This window comes from Taudactylus pleione, unplaced genomic scaffold, assembly GCF_031769625.1.
Source record: "Taudactylus pleione unplaced genomic scaffold, aTauple2 ptg000372l, whole genome shotgun sequence".
NCBI lineage: Eukaryota > Metazoa > Chordata > Amphibia > Anura > Myobatrachidae > Taudactylus > Taudactylus pleione.
Window position 1 is genome coordinate 15,189,079 of NW_028284773.1, and position 26,828 is coordinate 15,215,906.

The 26,828-nt window shown below is 43.2% G+C and overlaps 1 protein-coding gene across 1 annotated transcript in view; it reads left to right on the forward strand.

Moving 5' to 3' along the window:
• ATP13A4 (ATPase 13A4) overlaps window positions 1–26,828 on the forward strand; it is a 178,474-nt gene that overhangs the window by 127,188 nt on the left and 24,458 nt on the right. The window contains exons 20-26 of the mRNA XM_088444816.1: window positions 122–244; window positions 1,233–1,312; window positions 8,112–8,154; window positions 8,236–8,345; window positions 10,070–10,166; window positions 18,171–18,243; window positions 19,129–19,303. Of these exons, the coding sequence (XP_088300942.1) occupies window positions 122–244; window positions 1,233–1,312; window positions 8,112–8,154; window positions 8,236–8,345; window positions 10,070–10,166; window positions 18,171–18,243; window positions 19,129–19,303 (701 nt within the window). The remainder of the gene's footprint in view (window positions 1–121; window positions 245–1,232; window positions 1,313–8,111; window positions 8,155–8,235; window positions 8,346–10,069; window positions 10,167–18,170; window positions 18,244–19,128; window positions 19,304–26,828) is intronic.

Here is a 26,828-nt window from a genome sequence, read left to right on the forward strand (position 1 = left end):
AAATACCGTAGACCAATTTATTAAATGCATCGAGAAATGGTGTGTGCCTATGTATTATGCTCGTTTTATAAATTATGTACATAACCTGCTAATATTATAAGCATTCATATTGGATTTATAGGATATTTATATTGACATTCAAGATAAAACAAAGCCGGAAAGTGAAAAGGCTCCCTATTATTTTGCCATGACTGGAAGCACCTATCAAGTTATATTGCAGCATTTTAGCAATTTGCTACAAAAGGTAATTGTGTCTATTTCTAAGACTGGTGGGTTAGGATCAGGATAATTAAGCCATTACAAACCATAATAGATTCCCTGACTGTAACCCTAATTACATTATTAAAACTTGATATTATTTTGTTTGAAAATGACTTGCCACAAAGTTTGCTAGCATATTGCACACCTCTTGAGGGAGATCTAGTGGGTTGATTTTGATAGAACATGTTTATTTTATACTTGCCCTAAAACAGTTGTGTCACCCCATAGAATGCTTGAATTTTACACTTTGCCTAGAAAATATATGTAAGTGTTAGGGTTGGGGACACAAGTAACTATTTTTATATCCTGCTTTGATTGTATATTATTATTTTTGTGTTCCACTATTATTTGCGTCAACTCCTACAGTATGTTGTGTGCTGATTTGTATATTTGCCAATGTGTATTATAGTAGTCTATCTTGTGTGTTGTGTGCATTATACTATGGGCCAATTCCATTCAAGGCGATGTGCTGCCTAGCATCACCGCAGTGTTCAGTTGCGCGCATTTGCACTTTTTATGGCAGCTCAACATCGCCAATGATTGTGCGCACCTCTATGGTGTGCGAAGAAAATGAGCAATGTTTCTGGTTGCCATGAATTCCGCACCCCTACCCCCCTTCCTATATGTCTGGTACAAATACAAACAATACATGCTGTGTGTTAAATATTGCAAATGTGCACTCTGTAATCTATTCTACTGTAGTATGTACAGCTGCCCAGTACTACTGGTAGCTACTGTCATGTTGCATGGCCCCTTTAAAAATACCAAAACAGACACGTTGGCTTTCCATCAGTCAATGTTTCTATGAATGTGAATCAGTATGACCTTGCTTTACTTTAATAGTCATTTAATCCACACATTTCAACATTTTGGGCTGACGGGAAATGGGAATGAAACAGCGTTTTTAAGTCTGTATGTAATGTATAGTACATGCTATAACCTGCTGAATGTGCCTTCTTTCTCCTTTACAGATACTGATAAATGGAACAATTTTTGCTCGAATGTCTCCAGGGCAAAAATCAAGCCTTGTTGAGGAATTCCAAAAATTAGGGTAAATTATATTTGGTTAATGACCTTGTTCTGTCTCTGTAAAATCTTCCTTACAGTTCTAAGTGCAGGGAACACTTGTACTTTACGAGGGGTGTGCAATAAGTTTCCGAAGGTAAAAAAAGTATTATATTTACAAACAAAGTGTACATTAAATTTTTTCAAAGTATTTGCAAGTGGAGTCTATGCAAAGTTGCATGCGCTCAGACCACTTGGTGAAACAGATGGACCAGTCCAAAGCTGATATGTCTTCTACATGCTGGATAAAGGTCTCCATTGCAGCTTCCGGTGACCCAAAACGAATCCCATGCCCCTTGCTCTTGATTTGTAGGTACACAAAGAAATCGCAGGGGGCCAGGTCTTGACTGTACGTCAGATAACCAGGCTTGTGGATGCACTCATGGGCAAGAAAATCCACCACTGGTGGGCAGGTGCATAGTCATGATGGAGAAGGGCACTATGGGCCTGATTCAGACCCACTCGCGAGCGGCTGTTCGCTCGCAAGTGGGTCGATGGTGTGCACTGCACATGTGCACGATGGAGGGAGCTGCGTCGTGCGCATGCGCGAGACGCGACGAGCGAAGGACTTTCCTTTGCTCGTTGTGTCTGATCAAAGGGGGCGTGCTGTCGATGTTGATTGACAGCACGCCAACTTTGGTGGGCGTGCCGGGGGCGTGCCTGCCAGACGGAGGCGTTCCCAAGGGAACGCCTACCGTCAGAAGCCGGCCCCACTGACATCACTAGTGATGTCAGTGGGAGTGAAGAGCCAAAATCACTCCTGGCCTTGCGGTTGAGAAACTCAACCGCAGGCTTCTGCTCGCACTGGCGATGGTCAAGACCATCGTGACCATCATCCTGCACGCTCGTATAGGCTGTGGGTGGTCCAGGAGGACGCTCCATAGTTATGGAGGTGGGCCCTGATTCAGAGCGAGCGCTCTGGTCAGAGCGTCCGGCTCTGAATCAGGGCCTATGACTGCAAGTTCTTGGATGGCACCTGAACATGGCTTCCAGTACTTGTGGCAGGCATTGGTTGGTGTATCAGTCCCCAGTGATGGTGCAATCCTGCTTGAGTGGTATGGTAGCTACATGAACAGTCTTGGCCACAAAAACAGCCACTATCTGCTTGGCACACTGCGCTCATGTCGGAACTTTTGTAGTGGTGCACCTCCATCTTGGGTCCACTGGGCCGACTGTTTGTTCTCCTGGGTCGAAACTGTAGATTCAGGATTTATCGCCACTGATGATCTCCCAGAGTTTGAGTGGGTGTGATATGTGTTACCAGCGGGCGCATGGCCGGCGGTTCAATTCCCGACAGCGGCTACCCGACAGCACTGGAAAACCCGATCGTCCTAAAGGTAAGTATCAACTAACCTAACCCCCCTAACCCTAACCCTCCTTTGGGGTGCCTAAACCTCCCCCCCTTCCCCGGTGCCTAACCCTAACCTCCCCCTGGGGGTGCCTAACTCTAACCCTCCCTCCCCCTAGCCTAACCCTAACCTCCGGGGGGGTGCCTAACCCTAATTCCCCCCCGGGAGCACTAAACCTAACCTTCACCCCCCCACGCGGCTGTCCGCTGCAGCGCCCGGCATCCGCTCGATTGGGATGCCGGGCGCCAGTCTCCAGACGTCGGGCAAATTACAGGCGTCTACATTTAGTCGCCTGTCATTTGTCCCTAGTCGGGATAAAGCAGTCTGGAAGCCGGCGGTCGGCATTTACACCATCGAGTTCCAGACTACATCCCGTTTGAGTGACCGACATCAAACCTGGCCAGCATGTTGCAGCCCCAAGTCACCTGAGTCTCCTTCTGCTCTCTAGTCAGCTGATGGGGCAACCAGCAGGAAAAGATTTTCAGGGAGTATCATGCAGATGGATCCTGATGAGATGCCTATCTCCTTCTCTAAGTGGGCCATGGTCACCCTGGCATCCACCTCAACTATGGCTCGCACGGCAGCAACATTGTCCTTGGTGATGGCGGACACAGGTCAGCTGCAGCGCTCCTCATCTTCCAGGGACCGTCTCCCGTGCCGAAATTTTGTGAAACACTCAAACACAGTGGTTCAGGACAGTGATTCCTCTCCAAAAGCAGCTCACAGTTGGTCAAAACTTTGCTGCTGTTGCAGACCACTCTTGTAGCCATAGAAGATCATGGCTATCCAGTGGCCTCTGTTGAACTCCATAAGGAATTTGGGAAGAAAGTGAACAAGCTGACTTCTTCAATGTGCAGTGCTGCTTATATATGGTTCTGTGCCATGAAATTTCAGAAAGAACTTTAGTCAGAGATTACAGGACCTGAGCCAGACCCGCTCGCTAAGATTCATACTCTCGCTGCTGCCGATGGTATGCAATGTGTATGCATCGCAGTGCGCATGTGCATACCTTAGCGAAAGTTCACAATGCATTAGCTCGCTGCGCATAGTCAGCCCAGCAGAGTGAGTGACAGACGGAAGCCGTTTGCAGGTGGTAACAGGGGCTGGTCATTAAAAATGGGGGAGTGGAGGTGCAAACGCAGGTGTGCCGAGGCATCTCAACGGTGTTTTAGAGGTGTGCATAATTAAAAGACAGCATCATAGCACACGTCACCATGGATCGAAAGAGTGTTCTTTGTCAAAATGCAAATCCTGATGCTGATGCTTTGTAATTGGTGAACTCTAATTGGCTGTTCTCATGCTCTGACCAACCTGAGTGCCTCCATTCATTTCAATGGGAATGACAGGCTCTTTATGCATGTTATTTGCATTGCTGGCCCGTAGGGGCAAGCTGAGCATTGCAGTAGTAGTAGTTTTTTTTTTTTTTTGGTGAAGTCAGAACTTGAATATTACTTGGTCAGAAGTGGACCTTACCATTGGATATGTATAAGTAATAAAAGAGGATGTATGTGTCGGGGTGTTCTATTTAAAGTGTTTATTTAAAGGGACAGATCGGAGCTGAAAGGTATGCAGGAGATGATATCTCTTGCATTATCTTTATAATAAATAGCCCCGATCCTTAACATTTTCACCTACTGTACTTTTGTAGAAATTAAGTGATGATGAATGTACTCCTAAAAGCTCTGCACTATGTAGACACCTATTTTATACTCTGTTGATTTCTTAAGGAAAAAAAAAGGCCACTAGAGGGACCCGTAGACCAAAATATATATTTTAACTTTTAAGGAGCAAATCTTTCTTTGGTCACCTGTATATAATTTAATGTCAGCGCTGCATGTTATAACGCTGAGATAACCAATTGCTCAACTCTTTCTGGTTGCTGGTTCCGTGTATAAATAAGATATTTAAAACACCAAAAGTAAACATAATATCCACATCTTCATTACTAACTAAATATTTAACATTAAAAAAAAAAAGATCTACAGAACTGAATCTTCTCAACCCAGGATGCTCTGTATAGACAGAAATAGGATACAGCTGATTACAGGCACATGAGTGTGTAAACTTGAGGCAACAACACTGCTGTAATATTGTTATGCATGGGAGGGATGGAGTAGTGATTTGCACTATTTACACCTAAACTACGCTGGTTGGGCTAAATATTGATGAGCACATTGTGCTACATTAATAAACTACATATTAAACTCCAACTATGGGCTAAAAGTAATAGCCTTTGAGTTTTCGATGCTGTGGGGCTTTATGCGAGTTTCCCCGCTTACAAAAATGGGGAGACTCATATAAATCCCAGCAGTCGGAAACTCTGAGGCCATTACATTTAGCCTTATATATTTTAGGTGTTATACCAACAAGAGTGGTAGATGGAAAGACATCTAATCTACGGAATCAAATTACAGAACCAGCCCAGATCATTTGGGTTAATAACTGGGGCTTATCACAATAACTATTGAGTATAGTTTATTATATATATTAGTCATACTATACTTAGGAGACCATACTAAAGTGGAGTGTGGGCATTCTTGTGGATACACTATAACACTACCGAACAGGATATATTACCTTTATTTAATATACTATAGGAGACAAAATTAAGTGGATTATGGATATTAGAACTCCTACAGAACCTCTCTGCATTGGATATAGGGCCTGATTCATCATGGATCGCGACAGCATACGCAGATCAGCCGATGGTGCGACCCGCACATGCATATGCACTGCACTGCGATCACCTACGCAGATATAAAGCCATCACAGACCGAGGGATAGGACATCAGTGTTTGGGGGTAGTGATGGGGGAGAGGTCAGAGTAATGTATGTCATTACATGGGCGTGCGATATTGTTGTTCAGCCCCCAAAAGTTCCAATACACAACAAGGGGTGTCACAAAGAGTACATTAAATAAAACACAAAGGAAAGCTCTACTAGGGTAACATATGCATATGTGCATACCAAAAAGCAAATACATGTTCTCTATATAAATCTTGCTTCTATTTTTTTTTTTTACTTGATATCAGGGATGGTGGGCATTGTACCTCCAAAGTAAGGGATATATAGGAAACAATAGTATAGTACTGTACAAGTGGAAAATATTGTAGTGGGTGTATAATAGTGATAGTATGTGTACCAAATGGTTGATACAAATCTTATTACAGTAAAAGTATGGTTTTTATAGATTGTTTCTTTGACAAACATCAATCTCAAAAAAAGAAAACTGGTGTAGTAAATTTAAACTTCTTACAATTTAGCAATTTGTGAGTTTGCTTATGCTGTAGTCTTGCCTATACGCATATGAGAAGAATTCAGTTCATCCCTTGGTATTCCACATATCAAAAAATGTGTGGAGTCCAGTCGCACAGGATTAGATAATAAATACTTATAATTGCCTAAGTCCCCTGTATATACTATTATGTCAAAATTGTATAGAGGGGTGCTACCATTAACACATAAAATATAAGCACACAATGAAAGGACGGGATTGGAAGTGTCAACTGTGGTGCACTAATAGTTAAAATATAACTGTTATTAACAACATTTTAATATATAATAATTTTTTTTTTAAATGAAGAAGCGAAAATTAAGGTAACATTTAGAAAGTGAATGAAGAAAATATTAGTGTGACTCCTTTACTCAGTTTAAATCATATATTTGGACATTATCTTCAAAAAAAGTATATATACAGCAGGTAAAATAAGTATTGAACACATCAACATTTTTCTCAGGTAACATATTTGTAATGGGGCTATTGTAATGAAAATTTCACCAAATGTCAACAACAATCCATGCAATCCACACATGCAAAGAAATCAAACCACAGATGTCCATAAATTAAGCTATGTGTAATAATATGAAATGACACATGGAAAAAGTATTGAACACGCTTACTGAAATGTTGGTAATAACAGCTTCAAGACACCTCCTGTATGGAGAAACTACTGGCATACATTGCTCAGGTGTGATTTTGGCCCAAACTTTCACACAAACAGTCTTCAAAACTTGCTGTTTAACTCAAGAATACACCATACCATGTGACTTTGACTAAGGCATCTTACATGTGGGATTACACTATGATTATTTAAATACAGTACCAAGGTATATTTTCACCGTAATATCTCTTTAATCCTATATAGTAATGCATGTGATTTTAGATGGAACAAGGGTTAATATTGAAAGACACGTGAATATATATATATATATATATATATATATATATATATATATACATACACCGTTTATGAAGATCGTTTAAATCCTATATTTAGACATTGAGTAAAGGCATCACACACAGTGTATTTTCATTTATCTAATATTTCCTTCTTTCACTTTCTAAATTTGACCTTTCATTTTCACTTTTTTATTTAAATATACATATTAAAATGTTAATAAAAGTGATATTTGAACTATTAGTGCACCATAGTTGCCACTTTCAATCCTGTCCTTTCATTGTTTATTCCACATGTCATTTGGAATCTGAACATCTTCTTCAGCATATTTTCATGTACAGATGGCACAATGTTGCAACACCCCCATGGGTAGCGATTTGTACCTTTTTCATAAATTGTGCATCCTATTTGCATCGTAGCCGCATACAAATTCACTCGCAGTGTATGATGCACAGTACATTAGTACTTTTGTTGGAATTGCTATACAGTTGCAGATTAAGCATAACAATATGTGAGGCAAGGCATAGCATGGCTCTTCATTTTGAAATTATTTTGACTTTTTTACCAAGATTCAGGGGCGTTTTAAGAAAGGAGGGGGCCCGTGTGCAGTCTCCATTTGGGCCGCCACCTCTCTGTCAGCGGCTCAGTGGCACTGAACGCTGTAGATTCTGGCTTCATGCCAGAATCTACTGTGCATGCGCGGGTCTCCGGGAAAATGGCGCTCGCGCCAACTTTCCTGGGGACATCTTTTCTGCGCATGTGCAGATCACTGGGAAAATGGCCGCTGCCATTTTCCTGGTGAGTGTTTGCTGCTCTGCAGCGCCAATCCAGCGCTGCTGAGCAGCGCATCGCAATCGGCAGAGAGATAAGTATAATTACCTATGGGTACAGGTTGTGCGGTGTGGGCCCCCCTGGGCCCAGGGGCCCGTGTGCACCGCACACCTTGCACCCATTATGAAGACTCCTATGCCAAGATTAGTGACGTATGGTGCATACACATGTAACGATTTTTTGAACGATTATCGTTAATGACGTCGTTTAGCGTTCAATCGTTGAAAACATCGTTCAGTTTGATGAACGTTTATCGTTCATGTGCATTCCCGTTTGTAGTTCATTCTGACTGACCAACTGAACGAATTTTTTTTAATCTAAGCACTTCAAAGTAATGAGTATGCAACTCATTAAAATGGTTAATCTTGTAATGTTTGCACCTGTGTGTGTGGTGTCCTGATTATTATTATTATTTTTTTTTCTGTAGGTATTACGTCGGTATGTGTGGTGATGGTGCAAATGACTGTGGTGTAAGTAAGAAAAGCACAATGTGTTATGTTTTCCTTTGTTAATAGTCTGTGCAATTCCACCTAAGCAGTTATTCATTCCAGGCCCTGAAAATGGCTCATGTAGGTATTTCTCTATCTGAGCAAGAAGCATCTGTGGCTTCACCATTCACTTCAAGCACTCCCAATATTGAATGTGTCCCACACCTCTTAAAGTAAGTTGTTTTCTGATCTCTTATTTTCTGTACAGAGTTTCTCAATCCATTCAGTCAACCATTAAATTCATGTATTAAATCTCAGTTAAATTCATATTATTTTTTTCTTTTATAATTGTTTAACAATGAGAATAACGCAGTGGTAAATTTCCATTTTCATTCTCTATAATTGGCTGATTGTTGCTTAGGTTGTGGGTCATTCTCAATACTCCAGTTACAGAGACTTGTCAACTTCAGAGCTCCGGGAAATGGGTCAGAGGGCATGGTGGCACCCATGAGTTGTGCCTAGCACTCTGAAGCACTAGACTGCCCCTGTACTCCCTTATCTTCTAACAACCATTCATTGCTGTGCAAACCGGTCTCTATGCAGAACAGTTTTAAAAGGAAGAAATAGTCAAACGTTCTACAAATCTGTCCAGATCAGGGCAGAATTCTCAAGCTCATGTGTGAAAGTTCATGCAGTATTATTTTAATCATGTTGGTATGTCTGCTTCTAATAGCCCATCTCTTTCACAATCACCTTTGTCTTGCTCATTTTAATTAGCGCACTCATAGTTTGCTTGTACTCACCTGTCAGTCATTACCATCCATAGATTATTTCCATGGGTACTACGGCTGTTGCTTAGGATGGGAATGGCAATTTACTGCAAGTCTGCCAAATGGCAGCAACAGCCATGCCCAAGTCTTCAAGAACATTCATTAAATCTGTCATCCTTTTACTGTCATCCATTTAATGCATTACTCTATCAGTTGTGTTTGTGTCCGAGTTAATGAAAATATCTGCTCATTATGTATGGGATGTAGCTATCTGAATTGTGAATGCATTTACATGAAATAGTGACATTTTGCTTTGTGGAATGAGATTACCCAAATTGGATTATGAAAATATGAGAAATATTGAAGGCTGATGAGCATCTGATAGAGGGCAGTAGGCAATGGCAGCTCCAGATGTGGGGCTGCAATACAGTCCAAAATTCAAATAGGGGAGCCACACTAACTGCCAGTGAGTCCTGGCAGCCGATGTTTGGAACAGCAGTTGATGTGACTCCTCTATTTGAATTTTGGACTGTGCTGCAGCCCCACCTCTGGAGCAACCACTGGTGATAAGTCATTACAGAGATTGAAAGCTGTGTGGAAGAAGTACTGGAGACTGGCATGAGAAGAGATTATAATGGAGGAGACAATGTAGATGGGTACCAGCAATTGGAAGGTGAATGGCTCTGGTGGCAGTGGAACTCCAGAAACGGGCATCCTACTGCAAAGACACCAGAAGAGGAAGTCAAATTTCAGCTTTTTAAGCTCATTTGAGGAGAGAAAATAAAAATAGTTTGTGAAAAGGATGGTCTGTAGGTGGAACTCTTGAAGTGACCATTTTACTCTTTCCACCATCATCATGTGCATTTCCAGTCACACCCACAAATGTACACAGTAGTGACAGATTGTATTTCCATGGGCAGTCCACAAAGCCATGATGTAAGCATGCAGCTATGAATGTGCCACAAGGAGAAATAGACCTCATTGTGCACATAGAAAAGTTATTCACATCCGCATGTTTTGTTCTTAAACAACATTTATTCTTACACATTTCTAGCCTCATGGTGGACCAGGTCCTTGGGCATATTCCACAATAAACTGAAACATTAGAACATCCTACAGTAAAAATACAACAGTAAATTCTGACTATTTACCATCATTCATTGACTTATAGCTGTGCTGTTTTTCAGGGAAGGAAGAGCTGCTCTAATTACCTCCTTCTGTGTATTCAAGTACATGGCGCTTTATAGCATGATCCAGTACTCCGGTGTGCTGCTGCTTTACTGGGTATGAATATGAAAAGTTTTGTCAGAAGTGCATACAGGTCTTTACATAAGTAGCAGTGGGCAATTCTACAGTCCTATTTTGTAGCGTTTGGGATCTACAGCCACATCTCATGGTAGTGGTGAAAGAGTTGGCATGAAGTCTCCTATTTCCTGTCTGGGTTGCTATTAAACTTTTATATTCTTTTTCCAGCTGTTAATGCCTTTAAAACATATATGTAATTATGTACCAATACATAGTTTTCACATGATGAATGTTTAAGAAATAAGCCTCTGCCTGGTTCTCAACTAGAGATACATTATTCAGTTACAGTACTCTACTATAAACTGGATTGAATGTTTTAAGTCACTGGTTCCCAAACTGGGTGCCTCGGGTTCGTGGTCTAGTACCAAATAGATGTATTTTTAGTTAGTTTGACAGGCAAAACCAGTGCTAATGACTGCCAATTAAAAATATGTGGACAAAAAGAAGCGCAGCCCTGTCAACCAACACATAACTGAACAAAAGGGTGACATTTAAGCATAATTTGCTTAATTTAATTATTGCTGAGTTTTGGCCCATGGGTGCCAAGGAAACTCTAGGGCGTCATGATCCAAAAAAGTTTGGGTTAGGTCATTGTATCTCGACATTGGTGCTCAAGGCACACAAACAGTCCAGGTTTTAAGGCATACATGCCTACCCTCCCAATTTGGTCGGGAGCCTGCCGAAAATTGGGTGACACTCCCGACCTTCCAGGAAGGCAGGTAATCCTCCCGGCTGCTGCCCACCCCTCCTATTTCCCCCCGCAATTACCTTTGAAACCCCCGCAGCGGGGGGAGGTGGTGACGCGATTCACGCTGAATCGTGACATTTTGGCCCCGCCCCCTGCTTCACAATGCCTGTAATATCGGCATTGTGTAGCGGGGCGGGGCTAAAATTAAGCAATCGCGTGGCCCCACCCACAAATACTTGTAGTCTGGCCAGCCCCCGCCTCCTCTTGCTGGCCATGCCCCCTGTCATGCAGATCTAGCTGCTCCCACCTGGAAGGGGCAGCAAGAAAGTCGGCAAGCCTGTTTTAAGGTCAGCCATACTTGAGCACAGGTGACTTAAATATCTGTGCTCAAGCATGGATATCACTAAAACCTAGTGGTCTAAGTTGCTTTGAGGACCGTAGTTGCGATATACTGGTTTAGGCAAAGCATCTTCGTAGAAACAAGAAGTTGAATATGTAATGTAGATAATCTGAGAAATGTAATTATTACATACTAGTAAAGGGACTGAAGTCACCTCAATCTACCCCAGGTCCTGCCCCACCCCCTGCTCGGTCTGGCCACACCCCTTTTAGCGTCTGCTCTGTCCCTTTCTCTGCTGCTTTGTCTAGAAGATCCCCACCCGCTCTGTACCACATCCCTTTCCATACTTACCCAGGGCTAGATCTGTCCCATCTCCCTAGCAATGGGAACTGTTGGGGTGCATGCTCATGTTGGAGAAAGACTTTACACAAATATTATATAAGATGTTTTTGCTGACAACAGTTTTATTTATCACAATATTTCTACAAAAGGTGTTTCACAAAAATATTAATTACAGGGCAGGTGTGGCACCAGGTGTAAGTGTGTGAACTACTGCTATAAACTAAATAGCAAAAACAATTAAATAATGCAGGTTATATTTTATATGTAATTATCACATATTCTTTTAGGGAATATATGGTCTCATTCAGACCCGGTTGCAAGCGTCAATGCGCTCGCAACCTGGTTGATGGTCCCCACCGAGCATGCGCACGATGGAGCCGACTGTCATGCGCGAAACCCGGCTAGCGGCGGGCGCTCCATTGCTAAGGGTCTCGTAGCAGATGGGGCGAGCTGTCAATGTTGAGTGACAGCTCGCCCCGTTTGCTGGGCGGGCCGGGGCGTGCCTGGCTAAACGGAGGTGTTCCAGTCGAAACGCTTGCCGTTTGGGGGCGGCCCTACTGACATCATTGCTGATGTCAGTGGGGAACTTCCTGCTGAAACAGAGCAGGAAGTTCCTTGGGGCTTACGAGAGCCCAGACCCAACCTTAGGGTCTGGTCGTAAGCCCCGATGGTCGCGATGGTGATGACCATCGCGACCATCACCCTGGTCGGTCGCTAGAGCTGTGGGTGGTAACCCACAGCCTAGCAATCGATCAGAAGGTAGCACTTTAAAAAGTAAGTGGCCGCACTCATTCAGAGCGATTGCTTGCAGCAAGCGATCGACTCTGAATGAGGTCCATAGTTCTGACACTGATTAGAACATAGCTGTAATCCAAAAATGGCATAGAAGTCTGGTGAAAATCAAGTTACTTCTGAAAACATTGTAGTTTAGTCACCATGTGTTATCTGCATCAATCAGGTCATCACAACCGTTATGAGGTGTGCACTATCTTTTTTGCCATTTTTGAATTAATATTACATTAGTGGGGGAGTGAGCGCTGTGGAGTGCAAATTTGTTCCCTAACTCATGGTGCACCTATTTATACAGTATTATTGAATTTAGAGATGACCTATCTTACCACCATCATTTTTCGTAACAAGGCTGTACAGAATTATTATGTAAAAATATCTAAATTTATCAAATTTAGGGCCCCATTTAATAACAAGTCTTATTACCAGCGGCATATTTAGTTTAGTAGGCAGCAATACTAACAGGGCTTAAAGTGGTCCTGAAGAGGTGTTGGAACTCCTCTCTTCCCCCCCCCCCCCCTTCCCCTTGCTATGCTAGTCTGACAGGCCACAACAAGTGTGGAAACTGTTCTTTACACATACACTATTGTGTATAGGAAATGAATACTCTAGGGGCTATGACAGTGTAAAATACTTTTCAGATGCTTTTTTTTTAGTACTCTAGCTATCAGCTGAGACTACAATGTTAGATCACTTAAAAAGAAAAAAAAAAGTTCTATATCAGTGTTATTTATTAGCCGTGCCTGATTTTTTCTTATGGGGTCACCACAAACTACAGTAGTCTGTCACTTGGATGCCTAATGTTTTTTTGCAACCCCTATGTATTCTCTTTGCTTGATTTTTTTCCTTACCTACTGTATATGCTGGTTTGTCTGAAATGAGGAACCTCTGAAGAATTTCAGACTCCCTAGGCAGACAGAGTGGCTCTGTCTGTGGGACTTCTGTACAGGGACTTGGCGGAGGTGGAACTATGGCCCTTAATCAGGGCGCTCTGATTCAGGGCGGGAGCTGGGCTTTTTTGTTGCGGCCTCTTGGCGGCTCGCATAGCTGTGGGTTACCACCAACAGCATATGTGAGTGGCCAGGTGATGGTCGCGATGGTCAATACCATTGTGACCATCGGGCTTGCGACGAGACCCTTGCGGTAGGGTCTTGTGGCCGCAAGCCCCAGTGGACTTCCTGCTCTAGTAGAGCAGGAAGTCCACCTACTGACATCACGAGTGATGTCAGTAGGGCTGCCCACAAACTGCCTCCGTTTGCACAGCCACCCCCCCCGCCCCGCCTTCCAAGCGGGGCGAGCTGTTGATCAACATCGACAGCTGCCCCTTTTAGATGCGAGCGCCAGAGCGAGTGCTTTGTGCGCTCGCTCCGCGGCTCGCGCACTGGGCCACCATCGACCCGCTTGCGTGCGGGTCTGAATCAGGCCCTATGTCCACCTACCATTAGAGGTGACAGAACTCCGTTCCACCCCATTCCTGCCCACTTTAACGGGATGTAGTCTGCATCACGGCATGCGGGATGCCGATTGTCTAAATACCGGCGCCGAAATCCCGACAGGTTGGGATTCCGGCACCAGCATCCCGACCACCAGCATCCCCAAGGTAAGTAGCAGGGTTAGGCATTAGAGGGAGGGTTAGGGTTAGGCACTGGGTAGGGAGTGTTATGATCGGGGTGCGGGGAGGTTAGGTTTAGGCACTAGGGGGGAGGTTAGGTTTAGGCATCGGGGAGGGGGTGTTAGGTTTAGGGTGCAGGGAGGGGGAGGTTGGGTTTAGGCACTGGGGGGGGCGGTTGGAGTTAGGTGCCGAGTAGGGAGGGTTAGGGTTAAGGTAGGGGTTGGGAAAATACTTACCAACCATTTTTATTTGTGTCGGGATTCAGGCTGTCAGGATGCTGCTGTCGGTATTCTGTACAGCGGCATCCCGACAGCCGGCTTTTCATACCCAACCACTAGCGCACGCGGAGGGGGGGGTCTGAGTACTCAGAAACCCCACCTGACCATCCGAAAAAAAAATTCAGAGATGGAGACAGCCTTGTCTCCGTCTCTGGCCGTAGCCAGGATGGTTGCACAGAGCGGAGAATGCTGCTGCAATTTCTATTTGCCGGGTGCCCACTGCAGTGTATATCAGCGGCGCACCCGGCTGTCCCACTGCTGTAAGGGTTCAGTAGGTACATCTACGGTAGAGGATCTATCCACAACCCAGCTGTGAGCTCTGCCTCCCCCGGCTCCCGCATGGCGCACTGGCTTTAAGGGGAGACGTCATGACGTCTCTCCAGTGACTCGCTCAACTCCCATGGTGCATAGGGATCAAGGAGTCTCTCCAGTGACTCACTCAACTCCCATGGTGCATAGGAGGAGCTGTTTGGGTGCGGGAAGGCTGAATGGCACTGAGGCTGACTGCATAATCAAGTCAGGTCAATCTCTTGTTAGTGTTGGCTGGTTAGGTGGTATGTGTGTGCTGTATCTGTGTGATGTACGAGTGTGATGTGTGTGTGACATTGTAGTCCCAGGGGGGAGGGTGTTTGTGATGTGTGTGTGTGTATATGTGTGTGTGTGTGTTTGAAGTCTCGGGGAGAAAGTGGGGAGGGTGTTTGTGATGTATGTGTGTGAGTCATAGGAGTCCCAGGGAAAGGGGGGGGGCTGTTAGGCACCATGGTTGTATAAAATAAAAGTAATATCTGCACAGCCATTGTCAGTGTGGTCCAATTGGCCAGGTGAGTGCTGTGCATATGCAACATCCTGGGAGGGGAGGAGGGTGGGATATAGTAATGCAAAATACGAATAGCTCTGGAGTTTTTTTTTTCTTTGTAAAAAAACTCTATCACTATTTCCCTATTTATTTATTTATTTAATGTGAACATTAATTGGTGAATAATGATGGGGAAGGGTGGGGGGCACCGATAATCTTTCACGCACAGGGCACCAGAATGTCTAATTGCGGCACTGAAAAAGAGGGAGGATCATCACGGCCACCCAGTATCTTGTGTGTGTATGTTATGTGTGTATGCTGCGTGTGTGTGTGTGTGTGTGTGTGTGTGTGTATGTGTATATATATATATATATATATATATATATATATGTCAGAAATCCACTGCACTCGCCACTCCTAGACTTGGGGTGCAGACCTGCACTCGCCATTCCCAGGACTGGGGTGCAAGTGGCCTGTGACCACATTGCTTAAATAAATAAAATCAGAAAACCCAGCACTCACAATGATGTATAAATAAATAAATAAACAAATAAATAAATAATGGGGATTTGGTTCATGGATTGATCAATGCATTTAAGCCCACAGCCCACATCACGGGACCCCACTTTCTGCAGGTCCTACACTATCCGTCACACTGATGGAAACCTGGTAGCTGCTATCACATAGTTTAGACTGAAAAAATGTTACCTGGTTTAAAGCTCACCTGCCAGCTAATGGCTTTTAAAGGTAAGGCAGTCACCTGACATAGCTTCTATCACACTACCAAAAAGACAGCTGACACAGGTTAATATAAATGAGTTTGCACATGGGGTGCATGAGAAAGCTATGATCACAAAAGGTTAATTAAAAATTAACCGCATAAACAAAGTCAGAAATCCACTGCACTCGCCACTCCTAGACTTGGGGTGCAGACCTGCACTCGCCATTCCCAGGACTGGAGTGCAGTGGATTTCTGACTTTGTTTATGCGGTTAATTTTTAATTAACCTTTTGTGATCATAGCTTTCTCATGCGCCCCATGTGCAAACTCATTTATATTAACCTGTGTCAGCTGTCTTTTTGGTAGTGTGATAGAAGCTATGTCAGGTGACTGCCTTACCTTTAAAAGCCATTAGCTAGCAGGTGAGCTTTAAACCAGGTAACATTTTTTCAGTCTAAACTATGTGATAGCAGCTACCAGGTTTCCATCAGTGTGACGGATAGTGTAGGACCTGCAGAAAGTGGGGTCCCGTGATGTGGGCTGTGGGCTTAAATGCATTGATCAATCCATGAACCAAGGCCCTCATTCAGAGCCGTACGCTCTGAGCAGAGCGCACGCTCTGAATGAGGGCCGTCCTCCATAACTATGGAGCGTCCTCCTGGACGCTCGTATAGCTGTGGGTCACCACCCACAGCCTATACGAGCGTGGAGTTTGATGGGCGCGATGGTCGTGACCATCGCGACCATCGAAACTGCGTACAAAAGCCTGTGGTTGAGTTTTTCAACCACAAGGCTTGGAGTGATTTTGGCTCTACCAGAGCCAAAATCACTCCCACTGACCTCACTAGTGATGTCAGTGGGCCGGCTTCTGATGGGAGGCGTTCCCATGAGAACGCCCCCGTCAGGGAGGCACGCCCCCGGCACGCCCACCAAAGGGGGCGTACTGTCAGTCAACATCGACAGCACGCCCCCTTTGAAGAGACACTACGAGCGAAGGAAAATCCTTCGCTCGTCGCGTCTGGCGCATGCGCACGACAGAGCTCCCTCCGTCGTGCGCATGCTCAGTGCAGATCATCGACCCACTTGCGAGCGGACAGCCGCTCGCGAGTGGGTCTGAATCAGGCCCCAAATCCCCATTTATTTTATTTATTTATTTATTTATTTATACATCATTGTGAGTGTTTAAACATGGTGAGTGCTGGGTTTTCTGATTTTATTTATATATATATATATATATATATATATATATAATATATTTTATAGGCACACACAGCATATGGAAACCCCCCCCCCCTAAAAATCCTGTGTTTGCCCCTGCCAACCCCACTTTAACCCCTGGATACTAACATGTATATGCATTTGAAATTACTTACCCCCCCAGTGAGGTTCAGTGACCTCCCTCCTTCTCTGCTGCATACTCCTCTCTGCCGTTGGCAGCCTACCACTGCCTGCGACTGGATACTGTATCATGTGCATTCACGATGGCTTGTCTGCACATGCGCTTTTACCTGGTGGGGACACAGCAAAGACTGGATGGCTTCTCTGAACAAGAAAAGGCTGTTACTGGGTGCCCATTGCTGGTGATGGAGAATGTATTGCTCTTGCCATCTATAGATTGCGTAAGCCAAACAGTGACAAACAGCGGTAATCTTAGTTTCCTGCTGTTTGTTAAATATTGAAATGAGGACATAACCCCTTTCGCGAGTGCTAAAGAGTTCATGTCTTGTTGTTAAATGGTGCTCTTAGTTTCTACAATTTCCTCTAATCCATATGTAAATGGTCAATTGAATCTACTTTGTCCATCCATCTGAGATTTCATATATCTCAGAACAAACTGTGGCTTACAATTCTGTAATAAACAAATGGATTATATTACTTTACTGTACCACACAGGCATGCCATCAATGTTCTACTGTACCATTCCGACATACCATCAATGTTCTACTGTACCATACCTGCATACCATCAGTGATATACTGTACCATGCAGCCATGCCATCAGTGTTCTACTGTACCATACCTGCATACCATCAGTGTTATACTGTTCCATGCAGCCATGCCATCAGTGTTATACTGTTCCATGCAGCCATGCCATCAGTGTTATACTGTTCCATGCAGCCATGCCATCAGTGATATACTGTACCATGCAGCCATGCCATCAGTGTTATACTCTACCATGCAGCCACGCCATCAGTGTTATACTGTACTTCAAAGTGAACTTTGCTCTCACTTCAGTACAAATAATCACACATTTACTTATTATTCCTTTTTAGTTACTTAAAAATGCATTGCATAAAGTAAGCATTTTCATTTGATTTGTATGTTAAGTGATGAAACAGATTATCTTTAATGGGGTTGTTAATGATCTGTTTATTGACTTTGATGCCAATTTTTAACTATTTCCATTTTTTTCCATCAGAAACAAAGTTCTTATTCAAATTACCAGTTCCTTTTCCAAGATCTGGCCATAACTACTATAATCAGTGTGACTAGTAAGTAATATTAAATATATATATATATATTTTTTTCTTTTAATTAGCAACTGTGCCTATAACTTTCCAGTGTACTTCTTATAGTTTATTACACTCTGTTTATAATCAGTGTTAGGTGTAGGTTAAATGATGAATACTTAGGGGCCTATTAAGTTTCCGCATAACTGAAGTAGCGTGCCTATGTATCAGCGCTATCTCTTGCATTAGGCAAGCTAAAGCTGTGAACTCTAGCTCCCATTATTTGAAAAAGGGCTGCAGTATGGGCTGATTTATGAAGGCTAAAAAGTTTTTAGCTTTTCATAGCTTGGCCCTGATAGCTAATGCCTATGGCAGAGGTTCCCAAATGTGGTCCTCAAGGCACTCCAACAGTTCAGGTTTTCGAGAGACCCATGGTTGAGCCCAGGTAGTTAAATCAAATTGACTGAGGTACTAATTAAGTCACCTGTGGTTTAAGCATAGGTATCTTTAAAATCTAAACTGTTGGGGAACCTTGAGAACCATGTTTGGGAACCTCTGGCCTGTGGGCTACAGGATCTGTGCAGAGGGATCTTCCTCTGTGGCTGCTGGACTGTGTGCACACGCTGGATATGCACGTTCAGTGTTATCAGTTCCTTTGCCACTTTGATAAGCAAGCCATGAAGATGCTCTCAATGGGGCCAACTCTCCGGAATTATTGGATGCATTGTTCCATAGTATATTGGTGATAACAGAAGTTTAACAAGCAAAAATGTGAGCAATAATAAGTAGGCCCCTTAAAGTAAATGATAATGGATTGGGAGAATGTTGTATAAAGATTCAATGTTATAACTTATTTGTTCATTATTCATATTGTACTTATATTAATTATACATGTATATTTATGTTAGCCAAATGTCTTTGTAACAGTGAGTCTGAATCATGCGTATCCGAAGCTTGCCCCGTATAAACCTCCAGCACAATTGGTCTCTCCCCCGCTGCTCCTCTCTGTGGCATTTAACATTGTCCTCAGTCTTATTTTACAAATCTGTGGCTTTGTCATTGTACAACAGCAGCTCTGGTACAGAGACAGTAATATCTTCTGGTAAGTTACCATCTTTCAATTCCTCTTTCTTCCTTGCTATTTTCTAGACTTAATCATTTAATTGAATGTATCTAAAGCATATCTAGCAATATTATTTAACTGATTCATAATTACGTTGTATTGTCACATTTTATGTTTACTCTACATCGATGTAATAAAATAAATCTAATACATACATTTTATGGTTAGTGCTCCAGCTTAAATCAGTTTAGAGGTGCAATTCACTAAGGCAGGTTTTTTTTTTAAGGATAGTCAGACTTGAACAGAAGTGTCTTAATTAGTACTGAATTTATTTTGATTTAACCATCTGTGCTCAAGCGTGGATATCACTAAAACCTGGACTCTTAATGTGGCTTGAGGACCGAGGTTGGGAAACACTGCACTAAGGGCCTGATTCAGACCCACTCGCGAGCGGCTGTCCGCTCGCAAGTGGGTCGATGGTGTGCACTGAGCATGCGCACGACGGAGGGAGCTCCGTCGTGCGCATGCGCGAGACGCGACGAGCAAAGGACTTTCCTTCGCTCGTTGTGTCTGATCAAAGGGGCGTGCTGTTGATGTTGATTGACAGCACGCCCCCTTTGGTGGGCGTGCCGGGGGCGTGCCTCCCGGACGGGGGCGTTCCCAAGGGAACGCCTACCGTCAGAAGCCGGCCCACTGACATCACTAGTGATGTCAGTGGGAGTGATTTTGGCTCTGATAGAGCCAAAATCACTCCGGGCCTTGCAGTTGAGAAACTCAACCGCAGGCTCCGGCTCGCAGTGGCGATGGTCAAGACCATCGCGACCATCAACCTGCACGCACGTATAGGCTGTGGGTGGTGACACAGCTCCATTTTTATGGAGGACGGCCCTCATTCAGAGCGAGCACTCTGCTCAGAGCGTCCGGCTCTGAATGAGGGCCTAAGGCCACAGGGACAAGCAGAAGATAAAGTAAGTGGGATTAGAACAACATGTAGCCAATCAGTGTTTAGTAGAGAATAACTGAAATCGGGCAGCACTTGCATGTCTCTGGATATTGTAAATTTTAAGTGCCAAGGGCTGGACCGATATGTAGCCAATTGGAACATCTACCCCATCATCAGAGTAGTAACCTAAATATCCTAGCAAACTGGTGCAGGAACATTATAACACAGGTTCTCAAACTCTGTCCTCAGGACCCCAAGCAGTGCACGTTTTCGAGGTATCCTCACAGAAACACAAGTGATAGAATTAGCTCCACCTGCGGATCTTTTAAAATGTGTCAGTAAGTGAGGAGTACACCTGTGCACCTGCTGGGTGACTTGGAAAACGTGACCTGTTTGGGCTATTTCACACACACTGGTTTTGACCGGGCAGGCAAAAAAACGGCCAAATCCGGCCTGTTTTTTTGCCGGCGATCAGTGCCTTTCACATGCAACTGCTTTAAGAAGTTTTTAATGTTATAGTTTGTTTTCTTAATGTAGTAGGCATGCGCAGCAACTCTATTCAAAGATAATACTAGTTTATAGACCATAATTGAAAACTGTACTACAAATAAAACTACTAACCATATATATCTTTATCCTCGTCTCCCAACTAGAGATGAGCGGGACCTGTTCTCAGTGAACCAGACCCACCCGAACTTCCAGATCCGAGGCGAGAACCGAGCTAGGCTTGGGTTTTCCCGCGTGACTCTGATATCAAAACGAGGCAAAACGTCATCCTCCTGCTGTCTAATTCTTGTGGGTTTTCCATTCTATAAAGGTCCCGGTAATGGGCGCCAGTTTCACTCCGGGTGTGGATGGTGAACTGAACAGACGTGTTGCTGTCACTGTCTGTGTCAGTGTGTTGTCCAACTTGTCCTGTCGGGATCTGGGACTGAAGGCTGGTGCTTTGTTGTTCTTAAAGGGGCTGGGGCTGCAGTATATAAAGGGGGGCTTCAGTGGGTGCTGCAGCTGCTGTATCACTTGTCCTGTCAATCAAGGGGCTGCTGCTGTGTTATTATACATAAGGGCTGTTGTTGTTGTCCTGTCCATCAAGGTGGCTAGGGCTTCAGTCCATAAAGGGCTGCTGTTGTCCAGGGGTGCTTTTCCCCAGTGTAAAAAAAATAAGGTGCTTTTTTTTTGTGCGTTAGCAACTTAGCACCACTATTATTGTTTGGTGACACTGCTGTCCAGACCACAATTTATTGTCAACATATTTGTGACTCTGCAGGTGGTCTGTCCGCACTCTGCAGGTGTGCTTTGTTGTCCATAAAGAAAGGGTGTTGTCTGTGTTGTTCATCAAGGGGCTGCTGCCTCATTCAGGGGTGCTCTTCCCGACTGTGAAAAAAATAAAAGTAAAATTAAATTAATAATATCAATCCACAAAAAAAAAAATATATATTTTTATTTTGTGTGTGTGCGTTAGCAACTTAGCTGCACTATTATTGTTTGGTGACACTGCCGGCCAGACCGCAGTTTATTGTCCAAGTATTGTGACACTATATAGCGCAGTGTGTTATTCTTATTCATAAATCTTGTGACACTGTAGGTCATTGATACCGCAGTGTAATATTTAAAATTGGCATAAATTGATGTGTGTGCTGTACCACACTTCATTCGTTTGGTGATATGGAGAACAACCAGTTAAGACTTGAGAGGAGAGCAGGAACCACATACTAGTGCTGTAGCTGCTGCCAGTGCCACCAGTCATGACGATACTAGTCCATCTACATAATATACTAAAGCCGATGCCCAAGGGAATACAGGGCTTAAGTCAGGGCATCTAAAATCAAGAACCAATCTTTTACAGTGGTAAAGAAGAAAACATGAAAGGGAAAGTTAGCTGCAGAAAGACATAAAATTGTCAATATGCCAGTTTCACCACATGAAGTGGCCTTTATTTATGACTGGTGGTTTTGCCTCTTATGATGATGTAAGCACAAGTGAACATGCTGACATAGAAATCGAGGATGCTTCTGTGGACATGCACCAGGATGAGCAGGATATTCGTGTAGCTGACACTATTGAGGATGTTGATGATGAGGATGTTGTTTGTGTAAATTAGGCACCAGTGGATGAAACCGTTGTTGTCCATGATAAGGAAAAGCCCATTGTCATGCCTGGGCACAAGACAAAAAAACTTGGTTGTGTTGACTCATCTGCATCATCAGTGGGTTTTTTTTTGAGAGAAAGTTTAGTTTTTTTCTCGGCAGATGCACTTGCTGGAGAAACTGAAGGAGAAGCCACCACTGCATCATGAGCCACTTCAGCTGACTATTTGCTTACCAACAACTCTTTGCTTCTCTTAAGATCTGTGTCGGTTGGGAAGAAAGGCGCCATGTCCTCATCCCTTCTGGGATGAAAATCCACTCCCAGCAGCAGCAGCAGGTATATCCCTCAAGGATTCTCAAGAAAGACACAATGTAAGACTTAAACCTTAAATCTTGCATTTGCTCTGTTCGGCTTGTCCACATATCTGTGGCTAAGTGGACAATGGGTACAATGGCATTTTGGAGGCCACTAAGTTTTTTTAATGTCCTTGTACAGGTTGGCAAATGCTTTCTAGGGAAGTAGAATCTTTGCAAAGGATTGTTTAACAGTCAATTGTTTTGAAAGCACTATTAGTAGTCTTCCTGGTTCCCTTCTGGGATGAAAATCCACTCCCAGCAGCAGCAGGCATAGCACTCAAGGATTCTTCTGGGGCAAGGACTGATGTGAATGAGTAAAATATTTTTTGTAAATGCCTCCCCATCCTCATAAATTTGCTTTGGAATAAAAAAATGTAATCAAATTTACTACCAATCAACTCTTCCTGTCCCTGCCTTCAACTACATAAATACTCCAACTCCCTCAGACCTCTTGAATAATGAAAACATTTGTTTTCTGTTGTGCCATGTTGGAAGTTGAACTGCCACGTGTTTGTGCCGCCCACTGCTGTCACTTAGCTTAGTCAGCCAGCTAGCTTGGTGCAAATTTTGGGCCTAAACTGGATGAAAATAATATTGTGAGCTGTGAGGTGATCAAAATTGACTGGAAATGAGTGGAAATGTAATGTTTATTGAGGTTAATAATACTGTAGGAATAAATAAAAAATAAATGATGTGATTTTAGCAGATTTTATCAATTAAAAAAAAAATACAGATCCAAAATCAAAACACACAAGGGGTGCTTTTGGCAAAACCAAATCTAGATCCAAAACACAAGGATATACAGAACCAAAACCAAAACATGGGGGTTGGTGCACATCTCTACTCCCAACATATTGAAATCTTCTTTCAATTCAAAGCAAACCTCTTGCCACACCTTTTTGAGTGGCATTTCTATCTGTTATATATATATATATATATATATATATATATATAATCTATCTTACGTTTTGTCCCATAAAACTGGTCTGGCGTCTACTAATGATATAAGCCTCTCAGTATCTATGTCAAAGTTGTCAATCATGTTGACTTTCAGGTACCACAACATTTGGAAAAGATGGAGTTGTAGGCAAGCTCAGAAAAACCTGGTGTGTGTGTGTGAAAGCAAACATAGCAACATGTACTTCACTGACTTGCAGCGATTGCATGGCAGCCGTCCTTGTCAGCGGATATTCCCGGCTATAACACGGCGACTGTGCCATGACCATGCCGTCTGAAAGGACCCATCTATTTACACAGTTCACTAAAAGTAGTACACTGACGTTTTTTTGCCGGCCGGTTAAAACCAATGTGTGTGAAATAGCCCTTTGGGGTCCTGAGGAGCGAGTGTGAGAACCACTGCATCAAACACACTATTTATATGAAATGACACTTGCACATCCAACGTTACATCCTTTACTGTACTACTTGGCTCCATTGTAGCAAGAACAACCACTGGATCCCCTAGTTGAACATGGGACCTGATTCAGAGCTGTACACAGTTACAAACTGCTACATACACAACTGAACGTCCCCAGATGTGAGCGAGCAAAAGTCTGGCACTCTCTCTTGTGCACCACCCCTCAAACTTTGCTTGATTCTGTGCGATATAGCACGCTGAAAAAGTTGGATCACGTATGCAGTAATTTGTGCAAAAGCAGCCAAAGAACATTTCACAGCATTTGCATGCACCTAAACATCTCTAGTTTGCTGACCTTATCTCTGATACCAACATTCCCTTTGTTCAATTACCAATGTAACCAGACCAATTCAATTTGTTATTGCATCAGACACATCACTGAGTGCTGGCTCAACAACTCTCAGCATACTTTAATTAGTGCCTCATAATTCTAAATTGTTAGTAGACTATTGTTATTCACTGTTTGTTGTACTGAACACTATACAAACACTTTGCATATCTATCTAAATATCTATAGTAAATGGAAAAAATAAAGAAAGAACAAAGCACCTAATAGTGTATACTTTGGCTCGGATTCTGAGATGGACACTAAACCAGTTACTGTTTTGTGCATATCTGATGATTGGAGATCTGCACATGCATAGGATCCACACTGTACAGTACATGTGCAGATCTCTGTATGCAAAGATGGACACAGTGCTCCCTAAGCCACAGCATGATTGCCATACTAATGCATCTTTTGTGGCGGGGAAGGGGTAGAGCTGGTCTGTGTTACCAATAATGGGGCTAGATCAGACAGAAGGCACAGGTGAGAGTCTTTCTAATGAAGATGACACCTGCAGCTTTTGCATATTTTTACTACGCCAACGCAGCGTGGTGTATCATCATCCATCTCTAAATCTACTATGCTGCATATCACCCAGTGGAACTGTGACTGTGCAAACCAATCATCTCTCCGCAGCTTCCTATTGGTCTGTGGGGTCACATATCTGTCAGGCAGACATCTTACGCTTCTCACATATCGCCACAAAAGGGCTGTTTATGAAAAATAGGCCCAAAATTGTCAAAGTCAAAATTAAGCCTGGTAAATTATTGGTAATTTTTCTGTAATACAAAGCCGGAAGCATCACAAAGAGATTAGTCTGTGATATTTCTGACTGGAATCCACTGTCTAAAATTGAGAGAAAAGGCTCTTTTAAATGCTTCTCTATTGTGATAAATACTGACAGCAATACAGTCTAATACCACCTCCAAAATGTCATCTTTCTTATAAATTATTAATTTTAATGTCTTAATATGGGCACAAACACTTTCTAGATAGGGGAAATAAGGACTTTTTATCTATCTTTTACTATTTAGAGTTTGGACAGGATGAAACTTTAATATACATCAACTGCCATAATGTATGTGACCTTTAGGACTAAGCTCAACTGCACACTGTAGCTGCATGTGACTTCACAACAAATACTGATGACATCACACAGCTACTTGTATAGCCAATGAAACCCCTGAAGCTCTGTTTTCAAAAGCTACAAACTGTACAGTCACATTTTGTGATACTGCAAGTTTGTTTTATTCTTGAAGAGCCCTATTGTCTTCTGACATAATATGGGAACAAGTAAGAGATAAAAACCTCCAGACAAAGCACGGAGATGGAAAAACCAAGGAAACTAGGCCAAAAAAGCAGAGGGACACAGAGGAAAGGAGGCAGGCCAGGCAAAGCCAGCCAAGATAGAGGTGAGAATAAACTACACATTTGCATCAGGTTTACAGAGAGGTTGGGACAGGTTTGCTGGATTTTTAAAAAAGAAAAGAGATCAATTCATAAGAGCATGCAGCAGATGTCCCAGATTTTGGCGAGTGAGACACAGGAGAAACGTTGTCGTTGCTGAATATCCAGGGGAGGGGTGCAGTCATTGGGCAGGTCAGACAAACCTTTAAAAAAATAGATGACCAAAAAGAAATTGCGCAAAGCAGCTATACAGATATGCTGGGAGAGGTTTGCTGGATTTGTAAAAAGAAGAAAAATCAATTCATAACAGCAATTAGCAGAGGCCAACCAAGCATCCCACCGGTCCAGCAATGGAGGTGGGCATAGTGCTTCTCTCTTCTGCAATCACAGCACAGACACTGTCCCTTTTAACAGTGGAACAATTTACTTTCCACTCACTGCTTGGAAAGGGAGGTTATGGCAAAGTGATGCTGGCAACAGATGCTATTCATAGGGAAAGAGTGGCAGTGAAAATCTTAAAGAGGAGGGCATTAATAAAAATCTTAAAGAAGAGAGCAATAATAGAGCATGAGAGCAGTTTGGTTGAGTGTTGGGTCCTTGAAATGGCACATGAGAGCATTTTTATGATCCATGGTTATGCAGCCTTCCACACAGAGAGCTATCTATACTGTGTAATGAAATTGGCTGTCCGGGGGGATCTGTTCGATTTTGTGAAAACCTCGCTGGTGGGCCCAACTACAATAAAATGTATAGCTGCTGAACTGGTTTGTGGATTGCAGTTCATGCATTCAAGAGGAATTCTTCACCCAGACCTAAAATTGGAGAACATTTTTGTTAACCACAGATGGTCATGTTAAGATCACAGACTTTGGTTTGGCCCTGTTGAATGCATATGGAGAAACAAATGCCAATGTACTTGGTGGGACCAATGGCTATAATGTTCCAGAAATTATAACTTCCCAGCCATACAGTGGTTTTATATCTACTCACCCTACAAAAGTACCCTTTTAAAGGCGAGTCCGCTTCAG